The sequence below is a fragment of the Phyllopteryx taeniolatus genome, chromosome 17, assembly GCF_024500385.1.
Source record: "Phyllopteryx taeniolatus isolate TA_2022b chromosome 17, UOR_Ptae_1.2, whole genome shotgun sequence".
Lineage (NCBI taxonomy): Eukaryota > Metazoa > Chordata > Actinopteri > Syngnathiformes > Syngnathidae > Phyllopteryx > Phyllopteryx taeniolatus.
In genome coordinates, this window is record NC_084518.1 from 18,658,651 (window position 1) to 18,679,914 (window position 21,264).

General features: G+C 41.3%; 1 protein-coding gene across 3 annotated transcripts in view; it reads right to left on the bottom strand.

The window, feature by feature from the left end:
• Nucleotides 1-436: 436 nt before the first annotated feature.
• si:dkeyp-23e4.3 (rho GTPase-activating protein 7) overlaps nucleotides 437-21,264 on the bottom strand; it is a 45,632-nt gene continuing 24,804 nt past the window's right edge. For 2 of the 3 annotated variants that reach the window (XM_061751426.1, XM_061751428.1), the window contains exons 2-17: nucleotides 16,839-16,910; nucleotides 16,255-16,336; nucleotides 15,252-15,315; nucleotides 14,423-14,994; nucleotides 13,758-13,938; nucleotides 12,670-13,026; nucleotides 11,834-12,198; nucleotides 11,204-11,380; nucleotides 7,691-7,853; nucleotides 7,412-7,610; nucleotides 6,119-6,317; nucleotides 4,591-4,705; nucleotides 4,320-4,511; nucleotides 3,412-3,659; nucleotides 2,496-2,669; nucleotides 437-1,747 (exon numbers count right to left, since the gene is read on the bottom strand). In XM_061751426.1, the coding sequence (XP_061607410.1) occupies nucleotides 1,639-1,747; nucleotides 2,496-2,669; nucleotides 3,412-3,659; nucleotides 4,320-4,511; nucleotides 4,591-4,705; nucleotides 6,119-6,317; nucleotides 7,412-7,610; nucleotides 7,691-7,853; nucleotides 11,204-11,380; nucleotides 11,834-12,198; nucleotides 12,670-13,026; nucleotides 13,758-13,938; nucleotides 14,423-14,994; nucleotides 15,252-15,315; nucleotides 16,255-16,336; nucleotides 16,839-16,910 (3,269 nt within the window). In that variant the 3' untranslated portion in view covers nucleotides 437-1,638. The remainder of the gene's footprint in view (nucleotides 1,748-2,495; nucleotides 2,670-3,411; nucleotides 3,660-4,319; nucleotides 4,512-4,590; nucleotides 4,706-6,118; nucleotides 6,318-7,411; nucleotides 7,611-7,690; nucleotides 7,854-11,203; nucleotides 11,381-11,833; nucleotides 12,199-12,669; nucleotides 13,027-13,757; nucleotides 13,939-14,422; nucleotides 14,995-15,251; nucleotides 15,316-16,254; nucleotides 16,337-16,838; nucleotides 16,911-21,264) is intronic. The other variant, XM_061751427.1, reaches the window with a different exon arrangement.

A 21,264-nucleotide genomic window follows, 5' to 3' on the forward strand; every position in this document is an offset into this window, starting at 1 on the left:
TTTTTTTTTTTTTCTGTGCTCTTGTTCTTCCCCATATTAGTCATCAAAAGTGTTTCTACACAGCCACGCTTGTCCTTCGCCATGAAAAGTCTTTTTATTTTTCTAATGATTTATTTCCCCCGACTTGTCGTCTCTGGCGTGGAGAGATTAAAACGTCTCATCTCGGATGAAATTGAGATATATGGAAATGTATGCAATGAGCAAGAGTGGGTGTCGCAAGTCTGACAACAGAGGTGACTTGTTTTGATGCGCCGTGTGACTGACATCTTTATTAAACTCGTTTTCTCTTTTGAATTGCTTGTTTTCCCCTTTAAATAGGTTGTTTGTTGTTTTTAAGTGTTTTTTTCCCTTTAAATACTGTTTTCTCATTGAATTCTGTTGTGGTTTCCTCCTTCAATTTTGCTGCATTTTCCCTTTTAAAAAGACAAGACGCAGGTTCTCAGAGAGAAATAAAACTTTAATCAGACGCTTGGCTCTGATCACTTACACCATTACACACTCCAAATCTTAAATATCACTTTCAGTTACATTAAATAAGGTTCGATTCATTTTCTGGCGCACTTCTCGAGCCGCATCCCACGAGGAGCGCCGACAGGCGGACGACTCGTTGGGTCAGTGTCAATTTTCTTTGGGGAGAGATGTGTCTCAAAATTATTTACACGTTTTTTTAGATCCACAAATATATGTGATTTACATTTTTTTTTTCAATGTTGTATGTGCTAGTGAATTGTTGGTGTGTTTGTGGTTATTTTTTAGGCAAAGGTCACGCAGTTTTGAAGCTATTCACAAGTGCTCAGCATCAAAGGCGGCAGTATTGCTGTCTCCATTGAGCGCATATAGACCAGGGGTGTCAAAATTCATTCTTCGCAGTTATGGTTCCACTCGGAGGGCCGTTATGGCTGCAAACCCATATGATTGCCTCATATTATTACATGTATGCAAATTAATGGATAATTACTTTTTGAATCAGAAGCCAGTAAAAACTGTTTTGTTCAACTTCAGTATGAATCAATTTTATTTTAAAAGGGGGGTTGGTAACAAAAAATGCTTGCAATATCTCAGTATTTGTAAAAGTGAAGCCAATTTGCAATTTTTGTATTTTAGCAAGAAACACAAAGTCGATACACACTCTCGCGGGCCACATTAAATGACGTGGTGGGCCGGATCTGGCCCCCGGGCCACCTGTTTGACACCAGTGATATAGACTATAAAATAGCTGATTGAGAGCTAGCGGGAAAATGCAGATATATTTTGGGATTTGAAAACCATGTGTAAATCGTGGATATGTTTGTGTAAATAATTTTGGGACAAATTTCTCCCCATAAATCTCAGCTGGAAGTGGAGAGGTAGATGTCGCTGTTGTTCGATCCGGGTCCTGCCCCGTTGACTTCCCGCTCTCGTCCTCGTCCCGACTTCCTGCGTTTGCGTTCCGCCACGACCGCACAATTGTCGTCTCTCCTTTTGTCGTTTTTCTTGTGAATTTCAGCCTCATCGGGGGGAAGGGAAAACTCCCATCGCAAATAATGTCAGGAAGCTCGTGACAGGCCCCCGTGTGTCTTTTGAATACGTTGTGCAGTTTTGGGGGGGTGTGAAGACCTTTTTGAAAAACCGCTCCCTCCAATTGGCCGACAAGCGTCCTCATATACTGGTCTCTTTGTGGTGGCCTCGGAAGGACGCTTTGATGGCCAGCAGAGCGGCGACCATGCGATGTCCGCTGACTTTGCGGTGCCACGCCAGAGAGCGCCCCCTAGAGCATCACACATGAAACGCTTCAGCTCATGAGTTTCCTTTCCAACCCTGTGCAAGTCAAGTCAGTTTGATGCAGAGTTTCAAACTACTAGCTGGAGGTGTTCGTGTGACGGTGAACGTTGGCGAGAGAAAAGGGATCCCAGGTGTGCCAACAAGCCCTTAGGCTCTAAATCTGAATATTTATTTGTGCCTGGTCTGTGATTCTTTTTGATAGGAGTCTTGGCTTTTACACCTAACACTACTAGCTTGATTTGCTGCGCGTAAGATAGCTTTAGGTCACTTCAGTGAAAGAAAAGGGATCCCAGGTCTGCAAGCAAGGCCTTAGGCTCTGAAGCTGACTTTGTGTGTGTGTGTGTGTGTGTGAACAAGTCTTTAAGCTTAAAACAAGAACCTGGAGTAGCTTCCTACTGTGCGCAGACCAACTTTGTCATTTCGGTGAGAGAAACGGGAAAACAGATTTTCCAACAAGCCTGTATCATCAAAATCTGGCGTTTTTTTTTTTTTTATAGTAGAAGTCTTGTCATTTAAGCATAAAACTTGGCTTCCACGTTGCTACTGTGAACTTTACATCACTTCGGCGAGAGAAAAGAGATCCCAGGTCTGCTAGTAAGGCCTAAGACTCCAAATTTGTTTTTAATGTAAATTTCTTGTCTTTTTAGCCTAAAACTAAGAACTGGAGTTGGCCGTTGTGTGCAGAAGTACTTTTACGTGACGAGCGAGAAAAAAAAGGGCTCTAAAGTGCGTACCTGGTGTCAATTCGACACAAGTGCGTCAGGCGGGTCTTCCTCGCCGCCGTGGGCTCCAGCAGGTAGAGGCAAGTGTGCGTCTGCACTCTGACGCCCTCCGGTGGCACCTCGGGGTGCTGCGTGGACACGGACGACACGTACAGCGGGCCGACGGACGCGTCCGACTGCCACGTCCTAAAAGGAGATTTGGTGCAATATTTTAAAAATTAATAAAGTAGATTAAAAAACAAACCAAAAAAAACATTTATTCTGTTGAATTATTTATGATTATTATGACATGAAAGTTTATCAATATTTAAATGTCTTATTTACAAATATATATACATTGTCATCAGTAATATAAAACTGTGTTGCCATTTTTGTTCTGCTCATTTTCACAGAAAATGCATTTTGGCAAGAGAAAAGGGATCCAGGGAATTGAGTCCGTGTTTCGCCTTTTGACAGAAAATTAACTTTATTCCCGATTGCCATTATCCGAAATGATCTTCTTTCACTTGTGTTGAAGTAAAATCCTTTTCTGTTCTGTTTGAAATCCGTCTGCCTCAATGATTCATGCGTACTGTAAATCCAGTTTGGACGTTTGCTTCCCATTCTGACGATTTCCTTGTGATTCTGCCGTTCAAATGTAGAATGTTATTTTTTTTCTTCAAAAAAAGTGTCTGACTCAGAGGTAACGCAGAGTTCGCTTGCGCTCTGACCAAAAAAAACCCGAGCTGATGACAAAGGCAAACACACACACGCTGTCAAATCTCATCTGACTCCAGGCTGGATTAAATATTCATCGGCCTCATTCACGCGGAAAAAAATCAAATACAAAAAATTCCCACAGACTTTAAATCAGACTTTCACTTTTCGAGTCATTTTTAAATTGTTATATATATATATATATATATATATATATATATTTTTTTTTTACCTGAGCAGCAGGTGCTCCCGGGGCAGGCAGGAGGCCAGGCCGGCGTCGCGGCCCCGGAGGAGGTAACGGTAGACGTGGGCGTGCTCGGGCAAGGTCTGGATGACGGCGGCCTGCTGCACGCCGCGATCCCACAGCCGCTGCTCCCCGAGGAGCCGGTGGAGCAAAGCCTCCTGGGCGGCGTCCACCTCCACCGAGCCGCGCCACGTCCGCAGCGGGCAGCCGTCCCACGTCTGCGTGCGCAAACGCAACTAAATAATTCAACAAATAAAATACGTACAATTGCCTATTGTCATATCTTAAACTGTAAAAATAAAACATGTATGATCCCAAAGCACAACTGCAGTGAAATGAGGAGATTCACTTAAAACAAAAGTAGTGCTTTGCTGCCGTCTTGGTGCCAAGGAGCTATGTTGAAGTGAGTTGAGGAATCTCTTGTTGACAAAAGTAGGGATTTGTCAACATCTTGTGGTGTGTTGGTGCCAAGGACCTACGTTGAAGTGAATTGAGGAGATTCACTTGAGCAAAAGTAGTTAGTGCTCACGTCATTCAAGCAGGGCATGCCCAACTGGCATGTGCTCGTGTTGTGCGTGTGGATGGCGACCTCGAGCGGACAAATAAAATACTTGCGCCTCTCTGTACACAAATTGGCATTGTCACTAAATAGCGTATTTCATTTACTGCAGGGGTTCTCTGGAACGTAACTCCTGCGATAAACGACGGTTTACTGTATAATCTTAGTTCAAACTAGCTAACTGTATTTAACATCAAAACATACTAGCTAACTGTAACTGCTAACTTACAATAGTATGTATGACGTATTTAGCCTAAACTAGCGTATAGCTATTGAGGTGGTCAAACAAGCTAAGCGTACATAAAAAAAAGTTGCTAACGCTAGCTGGCTAATGCACCTTCTTGACAGCCAGCGACACGTGCTCGGGAGCAGGATGGCTCTCCCAGCCTCGGCTTTTCTCCCTGGCTTCCTTGAGGAGGAGCTGCGTACTCCGCTGGAGTTTCCTCCGCTTCTCCTCCAGCTCTTCCCCGCTCGGCTCCTCGGTCGGAGCCGCAAAGCTCGGGCTCAAAGCCGGCCAAAACTCCGGAATCTAATTGGGAGGAAATTTCAAAGGAACGTTCTGGAGGCTCTTTCGTGCATTTGTGATTGCGAAGGTTGCTGGGAGCTACCTCAAAAAGTCTCTGAGCTTCCGTGATCATGTCAGCCAGGCCCTGCGTGGCGGCCAGGTTCTCGCTTAGGTCGCGCTGGTCCGGGCGGCCCAAACTGTACTTTCTGTGACTCGATCTGTAACCAAAACACGCAAGGAAAAGGACAAAAAATAAAAAATAAAATAATAAGTCAGTGAAGCTCCAGCAACTGGACTTGACCAAAGAGAAGAGATCACGTTTTTCTTCTGTTTTAACATTGTTACGTGTAAAATGGGAATTTTAATCTTGATCTTTGTTTGAAGATGCCCGGTGGAATACATTGTTGTTGTCGCTGACCATACATTGCAGAAAGTTTGGGGATTTTTTTTTAAATTATGATTTTACTCATGTAAAATTATGATTTTTTTTCTCATAAAACTGCAATTTATGTAAAATTAAGAATTATTCCTCATAAAATGAAGAAATTATTTAGAAACATTTTAAATTAGGACTTTTTATGAAAAAATGACTTCTTTTGCCATCATATAATTACAATTTTCATCATGTAATTTTTTTTGTTTATAAAATTACAACTTTACTCATGTAAAATTATAATTTATTTAAAAAAAAAAAAGATTTACATTAAAATGGCAATTTTCAAAATCAGGGCTTTTTATGTAAAAGTTTGACTTCCGTTTCTCATAAATTATGACTTTATTCATGTAAAAGGTCGATTTTCGATCACTAAATTTGTCTCTTAAAATGATTGATATTTTTCTTCTAATAATATATTTTTTTTGTCATAAAAGTACATCAAAATGAAAACTTTATTTGGGCTTTATTTGTAAAATATTCACGTACTTTTTTTCTCTCCTAATAGTACTTTTTGTTTTCTCATAAAATAATGACCTTTTTGTCGTAATAGCACAAATTATTTCTTGTATAATTATGCCATTGGTCACATTAAAATGACAACTTTTTTTCCCTCATAACAGTACAACTTACTTTTAACATAAAATGATGACTTCTTGTTTAAAACAATTTTATCCACATAAAAGTGACTTTTCCTCCCCTGTTATAGTGCAAGTAAAATTATTTTTTCACATAAAATTATGACAATAATGTCAATTCTTTTCTCTTGATATTAAGACCTTTTATGTAAAATTACAACTTTCTATTATTCCCCCCCCTCATAATAGTATCATGCAATTCATGTCAAATAGACTTTTTTTATGCTTTTTTTTTTTTTTTAAATAATAAAATGAAAACATTATTCACCATAAGAAATGTTTCCCCTTTTTTCTCATAAAATTCTTCATGACTTTTTTTTCATATTATAGTACAATTTAATTCTGGTAAAAATACGCCTTTAAATTAAAAAAAATATATAATAATAATTCTCAGAAAAGTACGACTTTTTCCTTGTATACTGTACTCCGATTTTATTCAAAGCAGTTGTTTCCTGGAGTCAAATATAAAATACATCATAAACCTTTGTAAACAATATAGCTCAAATGTAAAACATCCACTGTTTTCGTAGGTCAGCAATGAAATGTGAATGCGAGGTGACCTGGCGGCGCCGGCGTTGAGGTGGAAGAGCGACGGCGCGAGGCACACGGCGACGTTGGTGGGCGTCATCTGGTTCTCGGCCACGCTCGCCACCACGTCGCGCAGGAAGAAGAGCAGCGTGCGCAGCGCCTCGCGGTTCTCGTCGGGCAGCAGCAAGATGGCCGCCTGGGCCGCCAGCAACTGTTGATCTTTGGGGAAATCTGCAGACACGAACGAGCACACGTTTCAGCTCGTGACTTCATTTTTCTTCCGTTTTGTTTTACGTAATACACAGTACACACAATATGAGAATTATTATTATTTTTTTTTTACAACTTGGTTTTCTGTAATATTTCAAATTCTTTATATAAAATTACTTTTTCATGTAAAATTAGACTGTACCGTTATTGTTTTTTTTTTTTTTTTTTTACTTTTTTCAACTTCATGAACTTAAACTGTAACATTTGAAACCTTTAAGAAAAAAAACCAGTCATTTCCAAATATTCAAAGTTTTTTCCTCATAAAAAAACAGCATTATTAGCATACTTTTTTTTCTTGACTCATAACAATTAGATCCCCCCCCCTCGTGACAGTATGACTTTTTTTTCCTCATAACATTATGACAATTTTGCCATATTACAAATTGTGAAACATAAAGATTAGGATTTTCTTTTCGAATTAAATGTACGAATTTTTGTAAAACATAATACAAATTTATTCTTTTAAAATCACACTTTTTTTTGTTTTTCATCGACATTTTATGATTATTTTCTCATATAATAATGATGTTATGTACATTTTTCCTCATAAAACAACGTTAGACATTTTCTTGTAATATTACAACTTTGTCATAAGAAATGACAACTTTGTTCCTCCTAATATTCTGAATTTTTCCACAATTTCTTTTTTTTTTTTTTTTTGCCTGAAATAAAAACTTGAGTCATGTAAAATTCAGACTTCTCATATTATATTTTTATTCTGGTAAAAATTACAACCTTATCTACGTTTTTCTGGACAAAAAAAAGAAAAAATGACATTTTCACATTTCATTACAATTTTGTCGTAAAAATCACATCTGTGTTCCTGAATATTTCCTCACATTTTTTATTTTTTTTTTGGCAAGAAATACGAACTTTATTCATGTAAAATGTTGACTTTTTCCTGAAATGTTACACTTGTACTCTGGTAAAAATTCAGAATATCTATTTTCTTTTTCATAAAATGTTCTTTCTCATCATGACTTGTTTTTTTTGTCATTTTTAAAATTTATTTTATTTTAGTTTAAATGTGACGTGCTTGAAAAAGTGCTCCTCACATTGGTAAATGTGGAGGAAGGACTCGCACATGTTGAAGGTGAAGACGGGCTCGGGCAGGTCCCGGAAGTACTGCTTCACCAAGTCGGCCACGTCGAAAGCCGACTGACCGTCGTACGAGACGCCGTCGGGGTCGGACTCCAGCATCTCGCGCAGGTACTGGATTCGAGACTTCGAGCCCGACTTCCGGAAAAGACCCACCTGAAATCGGGCGCAGTTTCAATGAGTTTCGACGCCGTCGATGACAACTTTAAAAAATATGATTTTTGAAGGGGGCTCACTTGGTCCAGACATTGCGTCCTGAGGTAAACGAGCGCCTTGAGGATGGCGGGAGGGAGCGGCTCTCCGGTCCGCTGCACGTTGACTAGAAGAGGAAGGCCGAAAACCCGCCTGGCCTTGACTGGCGACGTCTTGCCCTTCCGCACCGACGGCTTCGGAACGCACCTGTGGGCGAAAACGCCGATGTGGTTACGACTTCATTCTCTTCAAGTGACCATTGTCTTTTCTTACATAAAACTACTCACATGTAAAACGGAGGTTTTTGCTCATTCAACATTTTTTAACCATTTTATTCCCGTCAATATTTTTCTTTGCAATATGTTAACTTTTTTGCTTGTAAAATTCTGCATTTTTGCAGGACAGAGAATAAATGAATGACTTTGTTTTAATAATATAAAGACTTTGCTGTCTTTCATGTAAAATTATTATATATTAGTTGGCTTTTTTGTCTTAATAGGAAAAAAAAATTCTCGTGAGAATTACAGCATTTTTTAACTTATAAAATCATGTAATCTGCATAAAACTATGATTATTTTCAAAATATAATATTATTATTAGTTTTTTGGGTCTAAAATCACATCTTTCTCAGAAAATTAAGCCTTTTCCTCTTTATAATAGGATTTAATACTCATAAAAATAACATTTTTTTGTGTGAAAAATTACAACTACTACTACTACTACTTACTATAGTAAGAATGTATTCTGCTGTATTCCAGCTTTCTTGCTATTCATATTCTGCTTTTTTTTCCCTACCATAAAATTATAGCATTATTCGCATATAATAGTAGGTACAATTATGACTTTTATCTTGAAATAGAAAAGTTGGATTTTGGCACGTAAAAATTAAGATTTTTTTTCTTATAAAATCAGGACTTTTCTCATAATAGTACAATTTCATTCCCATACATGTACAACTTTTTTTTTTGCCATAAAATGAAGACTTTATTCATGTGTAGCACTATTTCAGTGTCATGAATTGCAATTTTGTAATTTCTCGACATGAATTACATAAAATTGCGACACTTTAGTATTCTTTTGTTTTTCTTGTAAAATTAAGACTTTTCCAATCATGATAGTCAAATTGGATTCACTTACACATTCCAAATGTGATGCTCCTCATATTCCATTTTTTTTCTGCATAAGTTTACAATATTTTGTACAAATAAAAATGTACAAAAAAAAAAAAAAAACTCTCAGAAAATTGTGCATTTTTTCCCACCTTGTAATATTTTGGCATAGAAAATTTGAATTTTTATCCTCATAAAATTAGGACTCTTCTCGTAATAGTACGATTTTATTTGCGTAAAATGAAAAGATTTTTCGTCTTCAATTTCGACATCAATTTTCGATTTTCTTCTCCACAAATTCGACTTGCCACCATTGCTTGCGCCCGTGTGGCCTCGCTGATCCTCAGGAACGGTTTCGCATCCTTCAGGCCACACAGATTATCCTGAGATCTGCTGTTGCTCTGAGTTTTATTTACATTTTTAGACAGTAGCACAGGAAACTGTCTAAATCCTCAACATGGCCCAATGAGTTTCCTTTGAAGGAAGAGCCAAATGAACCCTTTTTTGTGCGTGTGTGTCCCTGGTGGTTGAATGTGTCCAGCTTGGAAAAAAAACAAACAATCATGCAGGCAGGCAGGCGCAGGGAAATCATGGAACAGGATCAAAGACTGGGACATTTCAGGACATTTTTTTTTTTTTTTAGTAATCGCTAATGAAGCTCTCACTGGGTTCGTCATCCTGTTATGAGGGCCTTCCAGCTCCCTTTTCATGACATCACCATCATTTCCTGTGAATCTGAGAACGCCTCTGAGAAGCAAAGCGGAAAAAATGAGCCTCCACCCAGAATAGGCTGTATTCCTAAAAAGACAACTTTAGATTATTATTATTATTATTATTATGTTTGCCTTAATGATGCAGGCACTTACAATGCTTGCCTCCTTGTGAAATCCTGGTATAAAAAAAATGAACTTTTAGACTTTTCCGAATTTGAGCATTTTCCCTTCCTCGACCAATTTTCCTACGCCGCTAAGCGATTATCCAGAGCGATTATCTTGTGGTGTTGGGTGTCTTAAGGGTGATTTTTTTTTCCCTCTCTGAGCTGCTCAGGCAACAATTGGGAACGCCAATCATAAATGCTAAATGGCAAATTTGACTGCTGCCTTTCTACTTCCTCTTTCCCGGAGAGGCGGGGCTAATCTGACCTAGTATACGTCATGTGATTAACGTTGCCCACTTGGCAGCCATTGCAGCCTGATCATCCTGGAAGCGGTATCCCTCTACTCAATCTGTGATTCCGTTCTTCTTTTTTTGTGGGTGTATTTGATCTTTGTGAGCGAGTTAAGCCGTTTGAGATTCTCCTGTGATTAACATCGATATAAATAAACACGACATCAAAGTTGACTTGCCTTAAAATTTGAGCATTTTCAGTCAGCAAAGGCCCGATTATCGGATGTCACAAAAATATTACACCGAGCGATTATCTTGTAGTTTGTCGTGTGTTCATTGATGTTTCCTCCCAATCTCCTTATAGAAAAAAAAAATTAGGCCAACAATCGTAAATGTTAAATATGTTCAATATTTCCGATGGCAAATCCATACGAGAAACTACACGTCTATTTCTTCTTTACTTTTACTACTCTCTTTCTTCTTCTTTCTTTTCTTAATCAGTCTGGATGTGCTGTGTCACCATGCTGCCTCTCACAGGTCAGTCTTGGTACTACAAGTGATTTTTTTTTGTTTTGTTATCTTTTCTGACGGGACAACACTGAAGAAATTACACCCCTCAAAATGTCCCCTCAAAAATAACTTGGCTCACAGCCATTAATATGCAGACCACAGGCAACAAAAATGAGTACACCTCTAAGAGAAAATGTTCAAATTGTCAGTATTTTGTGTGAAAACATTTACAACAATCTGAGGGGTGTATGCACTTTTGTGAGGTACAATATATCAGGAGTAAGTTTTTCCTTGTGGTCTCTCTCACCTTCTAACAATCGCTTGACTCAGTAATGGATTCCAAAAATAATTGCTCACTCAAAAAACAGATTAATTGACAATTTTCCGCCAAGACAACTTAAATTGTCTGGCGCTCTCCAATTAGCTGCGGGTTAATTAAAAAAATCTGTTTACATTAGGACATAAGACATTGCTGGCCAATTATTCATAAAAAGGAAGGAACACTTCCTGAAAAGCAAATATTACTCATGGGTAAAAACAGCTCCAGATTATTCTACTTTATTACTGTATAATATCTCCGGGGTGTGATTTTTCAATAATTTCACGCTCGGAAAAAACATGTTGCTACTTACAGTAATTTTACTGCCGAGGACCCGGGCTGCACCTGAGCCATGAATAATAAATGACTTTTCCAAATTGGCTGCCTAAAATATTTACCCTTTTTGCCCACGCACCAGCAAATACCTGCGCATCGCAATGACGTTTTGTTTCTCATCAAACATGCTCTTTTGATTCAAAACTCCGCTGCTGATTCCTCTACGGCGGCCTTACCAGTTCCAGCCTTGCTTGCTGGATGGCGAGTGTTTGTCCATCAGGGCGGTGAGTTTGAGCAGGGCCAACTTCTGAAGGAGCGCGAACTGGGAGACGGACTGGTTCTCCACACCCGGACTGGCTGGCAGGGAGGGCAGGCTCTGCTCACTGGACCAGTGCAGATGCTGGCTCACTCGGCTGGAAATTTGAAAAAAATGCCATACCAAATATTATTATCATATTATATATATATATATATATATATATATATATATATACTTTAGAATGATATATGATATATGCCCGCGAGCGTGCTCTGTTGTGTAGGTGCTCCATGTGTGTTAAAGTAGCAGTTTTTAGAAGATTTTGAATTGTTGTAATATCGATGGGCTAACAAGCTTCCTACTGTATTTTAAACCCTTAAGCAACGGATATTTGAACTCAAACAGTGCAGCAACATGCGCAGACAGTCTACATAACTGTACTCAACGTCATATATTCTTTATCCTCTGCAAAGAATGACTAATGTTAGTGCCGTACTGAGGAGCTGTCAAGTTAAAGTGTATTATAAAGCACAATGATTATTAGGGAGAAATGGATCGATCCCGACTGAGCTAAATTCTTGTCTCTGAGAAATTTCTGGTTGCTCACCTGCTCTTGTCTTGCGGCGATCTGGTCTTGGACTCGTCTTCGCTCACCGACGACTTCTCACAGCTTTCCTCCCCCTCGTCCTCCTCCTCCTCCCCTTCCTCCTCCTCCTCTTCCTCTGAATGCTGCACCTCCAGGTGGATGTGGGCAGGGGAGGAAGGGCAGGGAGAGGCGGCGGTGGAACCGTTGGCAGGGGAGTCGTGGGAACAGGAGGACGTCGAAGAAGAGGCGGAGGAGGAATCTCGCTGACTGTCGTCTTCGGATAGACTCTCGGTCCAGGTGGACACCAGTTGCTGCAGGTCGTTGATCCTTTCCAAAACTGTATCCAGAGCCGAGAAAACGTCCTCGCCGCCCAACAGTCGAGTTACCTGAGCGACCCAAAGAATGAGGTCATATGAACAACTTTAATGGCAATCAAAAGCTTTCTTTGGTGTATAGTGAACACCCATTTATGGCAGGGGATATGTTCCAGACTTGAGGCTGTCACGCTCCCTCCCATTCTGACAGAGATTGATCCCATTCCCTCACAATCCCGAGACAACATTTTACAGAACCCCACTCTCAGCCTCCCCTCCCTTTGTTTTTATTTTTTTTTTACTCCCACTCAATCCTGCTCTGTTTTTATTAATATCTTGAAAGTCACCGGGAGTAGATGGTTTCCATTCCCATCATGGTTTCCACTCCTGGTGACTTTAGCACCCACTCCTGCCCAATCCTGTGATTAAAAGTGAAATTCACTCCCATCCTACGGGAACCCTGCGGGACCCGGTGGGAATCCCCCCCAAGATATAAAATCCCACCCTCTTATAAAAGGCAATCAATATAGGAAATGTACCCACCTCATCTCCCATCCTCTCCGCATCGCTAACACTGCCCCCGCTGCCACCTTCGCTTTCAGACAGTTGCTGGTCGTCCAGCACATTATCGTAGATGCTCAGGCGGTGGTCCGGCGGGCTCGGCGAGCCGGCGAGCGACGACGCGCCTCGGCGGCCACTTCGTCGCCCCTGGTAACCGTGGAAGCTGCCCGTCCGCCAGTTGACGGAGGACTGGTCCATGATGGGGGACAAGAGGGCGTTTTTGTGGGCAAGGGAGGTGGGAAAGGTGCCCGGTTTGTGGCCATGGGGGATGTGAAAGAGTAAGCTGTCGTGGCTGATGTTGTTGTTGTTGTTGTTGTTGTTGATCTGGTCCGTGTAGTCCTGAGATGGTAAACGAAGTGGGGAAGTCAAAATCAAAAGGGCCATATTATGGAAAATTACTTGTCTAAAAGTAGTTGGTTCTCTCTGTGTTAGCTGCCTATTTCTGAAAATGTGTCTGTGAGCGAAAGGTCGGAAGCATTATTCACCGGCGTCCTCACAATCCTGAAGAACATTTACATACTAACCGCCCCAACACCAAGTTTCTTCGCCCGTGACTTGGCAGGTGAAGACGTGGTGCCTCCATGAGTGACAATACAATCAAATAGCTTTATGGGAGAGGGATATGGTTAAATTAGCCAGTGGTGGCTTCGCGCAACAGCAATTAATTTGCTTTATGGACACAGCCAGTTGAACGTTTCAAGATCTGGAGGGAGTCTCAGTGCCTCCAGAACTTTCCAATATCACTAAAATAAGCCACTTGATTTTGTCATGGTGATGAAAGTCTGCATTAGCATAAGACAGATGGCGGTTCCGACCCACCAAAAAAACCCAAGCGATTTCGAATAAAGTGAAACAAGCGAATCTTAAGTGTGCTGTATGAATGTCAGACACCTTGCACTAAGACACTTGGAGACTGTTTGAAGTTGTAAAAAAAAAAAAAATGCTATGTCTCCTTTAAGATATTGAGAAGAAAAACACAAAATGACAAGGGTCTGATAAGCAATCCCCACTGAATAAGTGATCATTTCCATTTATTTCTAGGCTTCTTCAATCAAGAGTTTTATACACACCATGGTGCCTGCGTGGTTGTTATTGTGGAGGGTCACTCCCTCGCCCGTTTCGGTGCGTTTGCAGTTACTCCGCACCCGTGTGACTGGGCTCGGCGTGCTGACCGCGCTGCTGCTCTCCGAGTGGCTGTTGCTGCTGCTGCTGCTCATGGCATGTGGGGACGAGGGCGATGAAGATGCACAGCTAGGAAGTAAATGTATGAACCAAACAAAGGTTAAATGTCAATACAGGGCGTCCTCTGACGTTACAAACGACAGCCAACAACAACAGTCACGCAGTACTGTGTGAGCACTTTAGGTTTAGCTTGGTTAGCTTACACTTAGTATCGCAGGCAGTAAATATGTGTAGTGTGAGGTGGGTGACAACACTTCTAGTTTTTGTTTGATTGTATGATTCTGTAACAAAGATAAAAAAAAGAGTAGATCTAGAAAGGAGCCCAGAGGAACACCACGTCACCTTGTCTTAACTCATTCACTGCCAGCCTTCCCAGTTAACGTGGATATTTGATTTCGAAAGCCGTCAATGGCAGTGATTAATGCTGTTACTGTTTTTAGTTAGATTGTTTAATGTTTCATGCCCTAGAAATATTTCCTGCTTTACTACAGTGGAACCCCAATTCACGAACACCTAAAAGTCAATGCCAAGTAATCAATTAAACGATCCTTACCTCGAGGGGCCCCTTTCTCCCGCAGGGCCTCGGACCACCCCAGCCAGACTTGCATGGTTCCTTGGTGCAGAGAGGAGGCCAGTTGTCCCTTTCAACCTCAGTTTCTCCATCTTCTTCAGAAGGCTGGTCCCCTTCTTGCGGGGCGGTTTATCAATGACGTAGGCTTCCAGACTCATGGTGGACGATCCTCCACCGCTTTCGCCTCCAGGGGATGGGGGTCCGCTGAACGAGATGTCCAGGGACGGAGTCTTGGAGGAGGAGCAGCGTGACGAGCTCCGGCTGGTCGTCTGATCATCCGTGGCGCTTCTGTTAGGGTCGACATTTTCTCTCTGACTCTTCTGGTTTTGGCCTTCGCTGTCAGTGCTACTTGAACTGCGGATGGAGCAGATGTCATGGTGGTCTCGGCCATCCCGGTGGTCACACAAAGACACGTCCTGAGGGGAGTTTAAGGTGTCGGATAAGTGCAGAATGTCCGTAGAGGAGTCCAGGCGCCGCCATTGTTGCATCCGCCTGTCGTGGATCCACCTGGGGCTGATGGCGCAGAAATCGTCCTCGATTAAGTCTTCATCGCCCTGAAAGACGACACCGTAATTGTACAATATTCACATACAGCTACTCACAAATTCACTACAAACAGTAATTAACCAGTTTTCGTTGCAAATCCTTCCTCAAAAGAGAAGCTTCCAATCACCAACCGGCTGAATCATCCCTACGAACTAAATGATGCATAACACGTAGATTTCACGGTGCGACGCTATTGCACACTAGTGACACGAGTATCAGCGGTCACATTTGAATTTCTCTTTTCTTCACCCTCTCCACAACTCACTTGATGTTTGGCTTTTGGCATGTCGAACCTCATCTCTGCACATTTGTTCAATGTGATCAGTCGCCTGCAAAGAGGAAGACAAAGTTTGTAAAAAAGTGACATTGGAGATTCTGGTCACCAGGGAAGGACTGAAGAAGCACTACATTAGCCAGATAGCTAGCAAAACATACAAACAAACAAAAAGGTTTCAAATTTGTTTAGCGCTACACCATTTTCAACCTAGCAGCAACAACAAAATCATCAAAAAACTATGATTATGATTGTTAACTACTAACCTGATGCTAAAAGAAGCAAATCCCTATGAAAGCTTGTGTTTTTTTTTTTTTTTAATCAAAGTTTTTATTTTCCTATATATTTTCATGTATATATATATATATATATATATATATATATGCATCCATCCATTTTCTGAGCCGCTTCTCCTTACCAGGGTCGCGGGAGCGCTGGATCCTATCCCAGCTGTCATCGGGCAGGAGGCGGGGTACACCCTGAACTGGTTGCCAGCCAATCGCAGGGCAGTGTATATATATATATATATATATTCTCCCTATAAACTATCAAGTCCCCATACAGTAACAAAGTACTCTGTATTTGTACTTTGTTATTTCCAACCACTGCTACATTGATAGTTATTGCTTTTATTTTCCCTTCAATGAATTTGCTATCTGTGAGCACAACTTTTCTTAGCTCCAGTCATTAGCCGCTTGTTTCGTTCCCGGCAGGAATTGTATCATAACTTTTCTAGCACTTTTATTCTACCGTGACATCCCGCCAAAACACAACTTTGCAGCCCGGAGAGAGCTAAAGTGTGAGCTGCCGTCCAAATCTCATTAAAGCCGAACAGGGAAAGTGGCTGCGACTTGCAAAGTGGTTCAAGGACTCCCAAAGTGGCATTAGACGCTTTCTGTGTGGTGTGTAATTATCAACTGCTGCCAGGGTCTGACATGGGGTCCCAACGGACAAACAACAGCATTTGCAAGCAAAACATACCCAATTGTCTTACCTGCAGAGGGAATCCAGAGCATCCTTATCAAGGAAGTAGTGATCCTTCTTCGCGAGCTCCACGTCGATCGGGAACCTGCAGTCTTATACGTAAACACATCAAGTTTACTTTTGGGATTTCCTCAGCAGTCGTATCGGAGTTGACCATGCTCTGCTGCTATAAATACTGACAGATGTTGCTGTCCACTAACTGGTTTCAAAATGATCTATTCCAATGATAGCAATGTGTGACTCTGGGTAAGATTTTATCTACTGTCTTGCTATTAACCAAGGATGTTCCACAAGTCTCAATACCGGGTCCCGTTCACGTTCCTCCAGCAAGCTTTTAACACACTACAACAATAACTTTGCAACTTGAAACTGATCATTAATGCAAATAAGAACAAATGCATTATATTCTTAAGAGCAAGAACCATTGCAAAGAATCCATCACTATGCAAACAAGAAAAAGTCACGGAATACAAATATTAAAATATAAATATGACAAATATATTCAAGTCAACTAAACTTTTTTTAGATTTATACCAGAAAAACACAATGATCCTTCAAGATATAAATACACATGGGATGATTTGAGTTATTTACCTTTGTACAACTGCGTGTACTGAGGGAAGCCGGCCGCTCGTAGCCAATCGCAGGCCTCCTTGGCTTCGATCTCTACAAAGAAAAAAAACCCCAACAACTTTTGAGTCAATGGCAATCCTTTCACGCTCTGGTGGCTTTAAGAGTCCAAATATTTGCACTTAATCAGCTGCCTCTTTATTAGCTTTGATTCCATTTGCGTTGAAAATGACCTGGGATAATTAATGACCATGCTGGCAATTCATTACCTGTGACAATTTTAATTACAGCTGACTGGCTGAGAGTGGGGCGCGAACTCGGTCCACTTGGACAGTGAGACAGTGAGAATTGAAAATACATTCAATCAAGCGCAAATACAGTACGGTGCAAAATGAGACAAAATATTTCCCCGGCTTCAAGCATCCGTCCATTTTCGATAGCGTTTGTCCTCATTAGGGTCGTGCATAAACTCGAGCCTACTTTTCTTTCTTTCTCTCATTTTCATGGCTTCTTCAGGCTCGCTCTCCTGTGTGTATGGTACCGATGCGGGACGGGATGGAAGGAATATGGGAATTTTCCGACAAATAAATGCCAACTCTAATGCTATGCCAATTTACCAGGAATGCAGTGTGAAAAGGGGCAAATTTAGCCGGGCCATACCCCAAACAGATGTCTGGTACTCTACTCTGGTGCAGGTGAGTGAATAAACGCAATGAGGAAATATGGCATTATATTATCCTGACCAGTAAAAGAACAACTGAGCCTATTTCGGGGGGCCTTACGACGGAGATGTGACATTTGAGCTTGAAACGGGATCAAGTGTGCTGGGCGATCAGGTCGCATGTGTTCGCGGAAATCCAAGGGATATGTGGGTGTTACAGCCCTGGCCATAACAAGCCACTTCCCCCCCCCCCCCCCCCCCCCCCCACTAAACCGCCACTACCACAGAGAAAAAGGGTTGCAACCCCGAGCGTCACATTTTGAAGCACTTTTTTTGAAGAAACGAGCAGGGAAAACTAGACTAGCAACATTTAAATGGTCTGTAGCGGTGTACACACATACCGACAATTGTGCCCAATTTGAGCATTTTCCCTCCCTGGCATCTTTTCGTATGTGTCTGAAAGGTTATCCTGAGGGAGCGTCTTCTAGCATTGGATCAGGTGGATTTTTTTCCTCCCCGATCTACTAAAACAGTTGAGGCCGACAATAGTGAATGTTAAAATCGGGCCGTACGCGAGCATTTTTTCTTCTTCATGATCAAATTCATCCAAGGCCCCGATTATCGAATGTCTCGAAAGGATTACCCTAAGTGACTATTTTGTGGTTTAGAGTGTGTGAAGAGTGATTTTTTTTTTTTCCCCCTCCACGATATGTTCAGAAACTGGTCGACGTCTACAATCTTCAATTTTGAAACCGGTTAATAATTACGATCACAAATCCGTGTGTGGTCAAGGTGGTTAAGCTGAGACATTCACCACAACAAAAATGACAAGGAGAAGAGATTATTAGTTGCTGGATTTGTTTCCTCGTCGTGTGGAGTCTCTCTCATTTTAAAATTCAAAAGTCCCTTTTAGATACTCTCCAGCGAGTTCCTGACCTTCGAGCTGAACACTTACTACACTTGCGAGTAGTTCACTGAGGGATAAAAAAAAGGTGAAATTCAGCACTCACATGTCAAATGTCAGATGAAATGGAAGCGAAAGAACGAACGCGACCGCCCGGAAGGATTTGCGTGTGTGCTTTCCTGACGTCCGATGACACATAGTCGATGATATGCAGTCGAGTTATTTGATGTTGACAATGAAGCTGGAAATTCAACTTGTCCAGAGATGACAAAACTGTTAAGACTCATACTTGTCTGTCGCTTATAAACTTAACGTAGTTGGATGAGAACAAGTGCAAGAGGTGCTAATGGAAAATCTGACATTTGCATACGTTTCCTTGCTGATGTTCCTAAGGTCCTCGTCAAAGCTATGGGCAAAAAACAAAATGGTAGCCTTCAAACACGTTATGACACTCGCCTAGCAAGGCGGGGTCCCGCTTAATCGGACATCCAAATCTCTTATCTGAGCCCAGAGGGGCCACACCACAACTTCCTTCCACACACAGTCATTCGGAAAAAGGAAAAGGCCTTTACCGACCGCGGGAATAGCCAAACGGGAGCTCGGCAGATAGCATCGCTTACATAAACACGGAGTCGAGGCGGTTTGACGATTGAACGCCAAGGCCCGGCTTTACAGTAAATGTTGTTTCTGACAGGTGTGGAGTGTTTTTTTTTCCTCGCCCCGGGCTTAAAACCTCCACACGCTAATTAGGTCAGGCGTGAATTAGCGTCATTTTCAAGCTACCCGCTCTCCTGCTTTTCTATTTCTGTCCATTTCCATTTTTCCCCGCTTACGTAACTTGCTGTCAGATGAGAATTGCGCGCATATTCTGACAGTATCGCACCTCCCTGGGCCGGGTTTGATCTCCTTATCGCTTGTTCGCTAGTTGCCCTGATGTCCTTCAGCCATTATCGAGTTGGCTAGCATTAGCATAGACCAGGATACTTCTTCAAAGTCTTCTCCCCAGAAAACTCACCGAAAAGATACGGTGGAATCTTGACCTATGAGTTTTTTTTTTTTTGCTTTGTGTTGTGGGCCAAAATTTGATGTACTAGCAAGCGTCAGACACACTAGCACTTGAGTGGAGTGAAAACAAATATGATGGAGTAATTCAAGTTGTGTGGGCAAAGACAGCCACAGTTTCCGCTGCACTTTCAGTCGTTTATTGAACTGGACAAACAGTCCAACACACAAATACAAAATGAAAACACTCGCAAGGAACATGGAACAGATGCTTATCGTGTGGTAGCCAACCTGAGCTGGAATCAGAGCTCCTGATGTCACTCACTAGGCCACGCCCCTTAAAGGTACACATCAACAGAAGAATACTATAGTGTGTGCGACTTTCGGCTTAATTTCACTTTATAAAAACAGTTTGTTTCTTTACATTCTCTGTTCTTATGTGTGTATATTTATATTTTACAATTCAGTACTGTGCATTTGAAATTCATTTCAGGATGGAAAATTGATTTAATAAGCGAGTATCGGAAGAACACTAAACACCGATTCTATGATTCCTAATAAAGGAGTGCAATCTTTGCGTTGTAAATGTATTTATTATGAGTGGACTAAACCAAGCCAGAAGAACTTCTTGTTGTTGTACTTTGCTTGTGTGCTCACAGATGTCCCCCCTCCAAACCCCTCACCCCACCCCCCCACACCATTTCGGAATTACCCGAGGGAAATTGTAATCACATTATGTATAGAGTAACACGCAAAAAAAACTCTTAATTAACCTTTTGGCTCCATATTTTTTTAATGATAACACCTTACTCTGCACTGAAATAATCTCCTATATTCGCTGCAACCTCTTGTACTATCTTTAAGCCAAAACAGCAAGCAAAAGCGAGAGCAAAGAGCTTTTTTTTAAATTTTTTTTTATATGTCTCTTGTCCAAGGACATCTTGTTTAAAGAGTCTTTAAAGATTCTATATGCTGAAAGGAGAAAGATGAAATCAGGGTTTCACAGGTAACGACTGCGCAATAATTTTTTGGCATATAACAGTAGGTGATTAGCTTTAAAACCCTGAATATTAATTGGAAATTTAAGTTTTCCATCATCCATAAGGGCCCCTGAGTCCGTCAAGGTTATGATCATGTCCACAAATGGAAATATTCCTGGTCTGATTTTGTGGTGTACTTGAGATGACCAACACATCACACCACACACATAACGATATCTCCACCGACAATCGGGTAACACATCTCACACCGTAGGATAATCACTAAGGATAATCTTTTAGCGAAATCTGACAACCAGGCCTTTCCTGACTTTGAATGGAAGGGGGTCAAAAAATGCTTATCGTATGTTTGTACCCAGCTTAAACTGCCAAATCGGACAGGTTAAAATAATAATAAATGATACAAAAATCCAAATGATTTTCACATGGAAGCTTCCGCAAGTTAGGTACATCTGCATTATGAGCGACTGCCAGCACTCTTGTTGCCATCCGTTACGAACAACACTCAAACTACACTCCAGCGGAAAGACAGTTCCTCTGAATTCCCCCCTCCCCGGACCCCCTCGCACCCAAAAAAGTTTGTAGTTCCGCGCAGAGCTTTAATGAGTTGGGATAAACCCTCCCAAGTTACGGTGAAGCAAATTGGAGCGACGGCTGGGGATTATTTTTTTTTTTTCCAAACAAACAAATTGTGGTGCGGCTTGTTCTTGATTTCCTTTTGCATTTGTAGCGCTTCGGTGTAAACATGATCAAGAATGTTCATGACTGAAGCTGACAGGAACACAGCACAAAGAGTCAAAATCTCTACACGGATAAACCACTGACGAGAAAAAAACAAGAGCTAAGTAGGTGATACGTCTGTAGTTCACAAGGGAAGTTGAACTC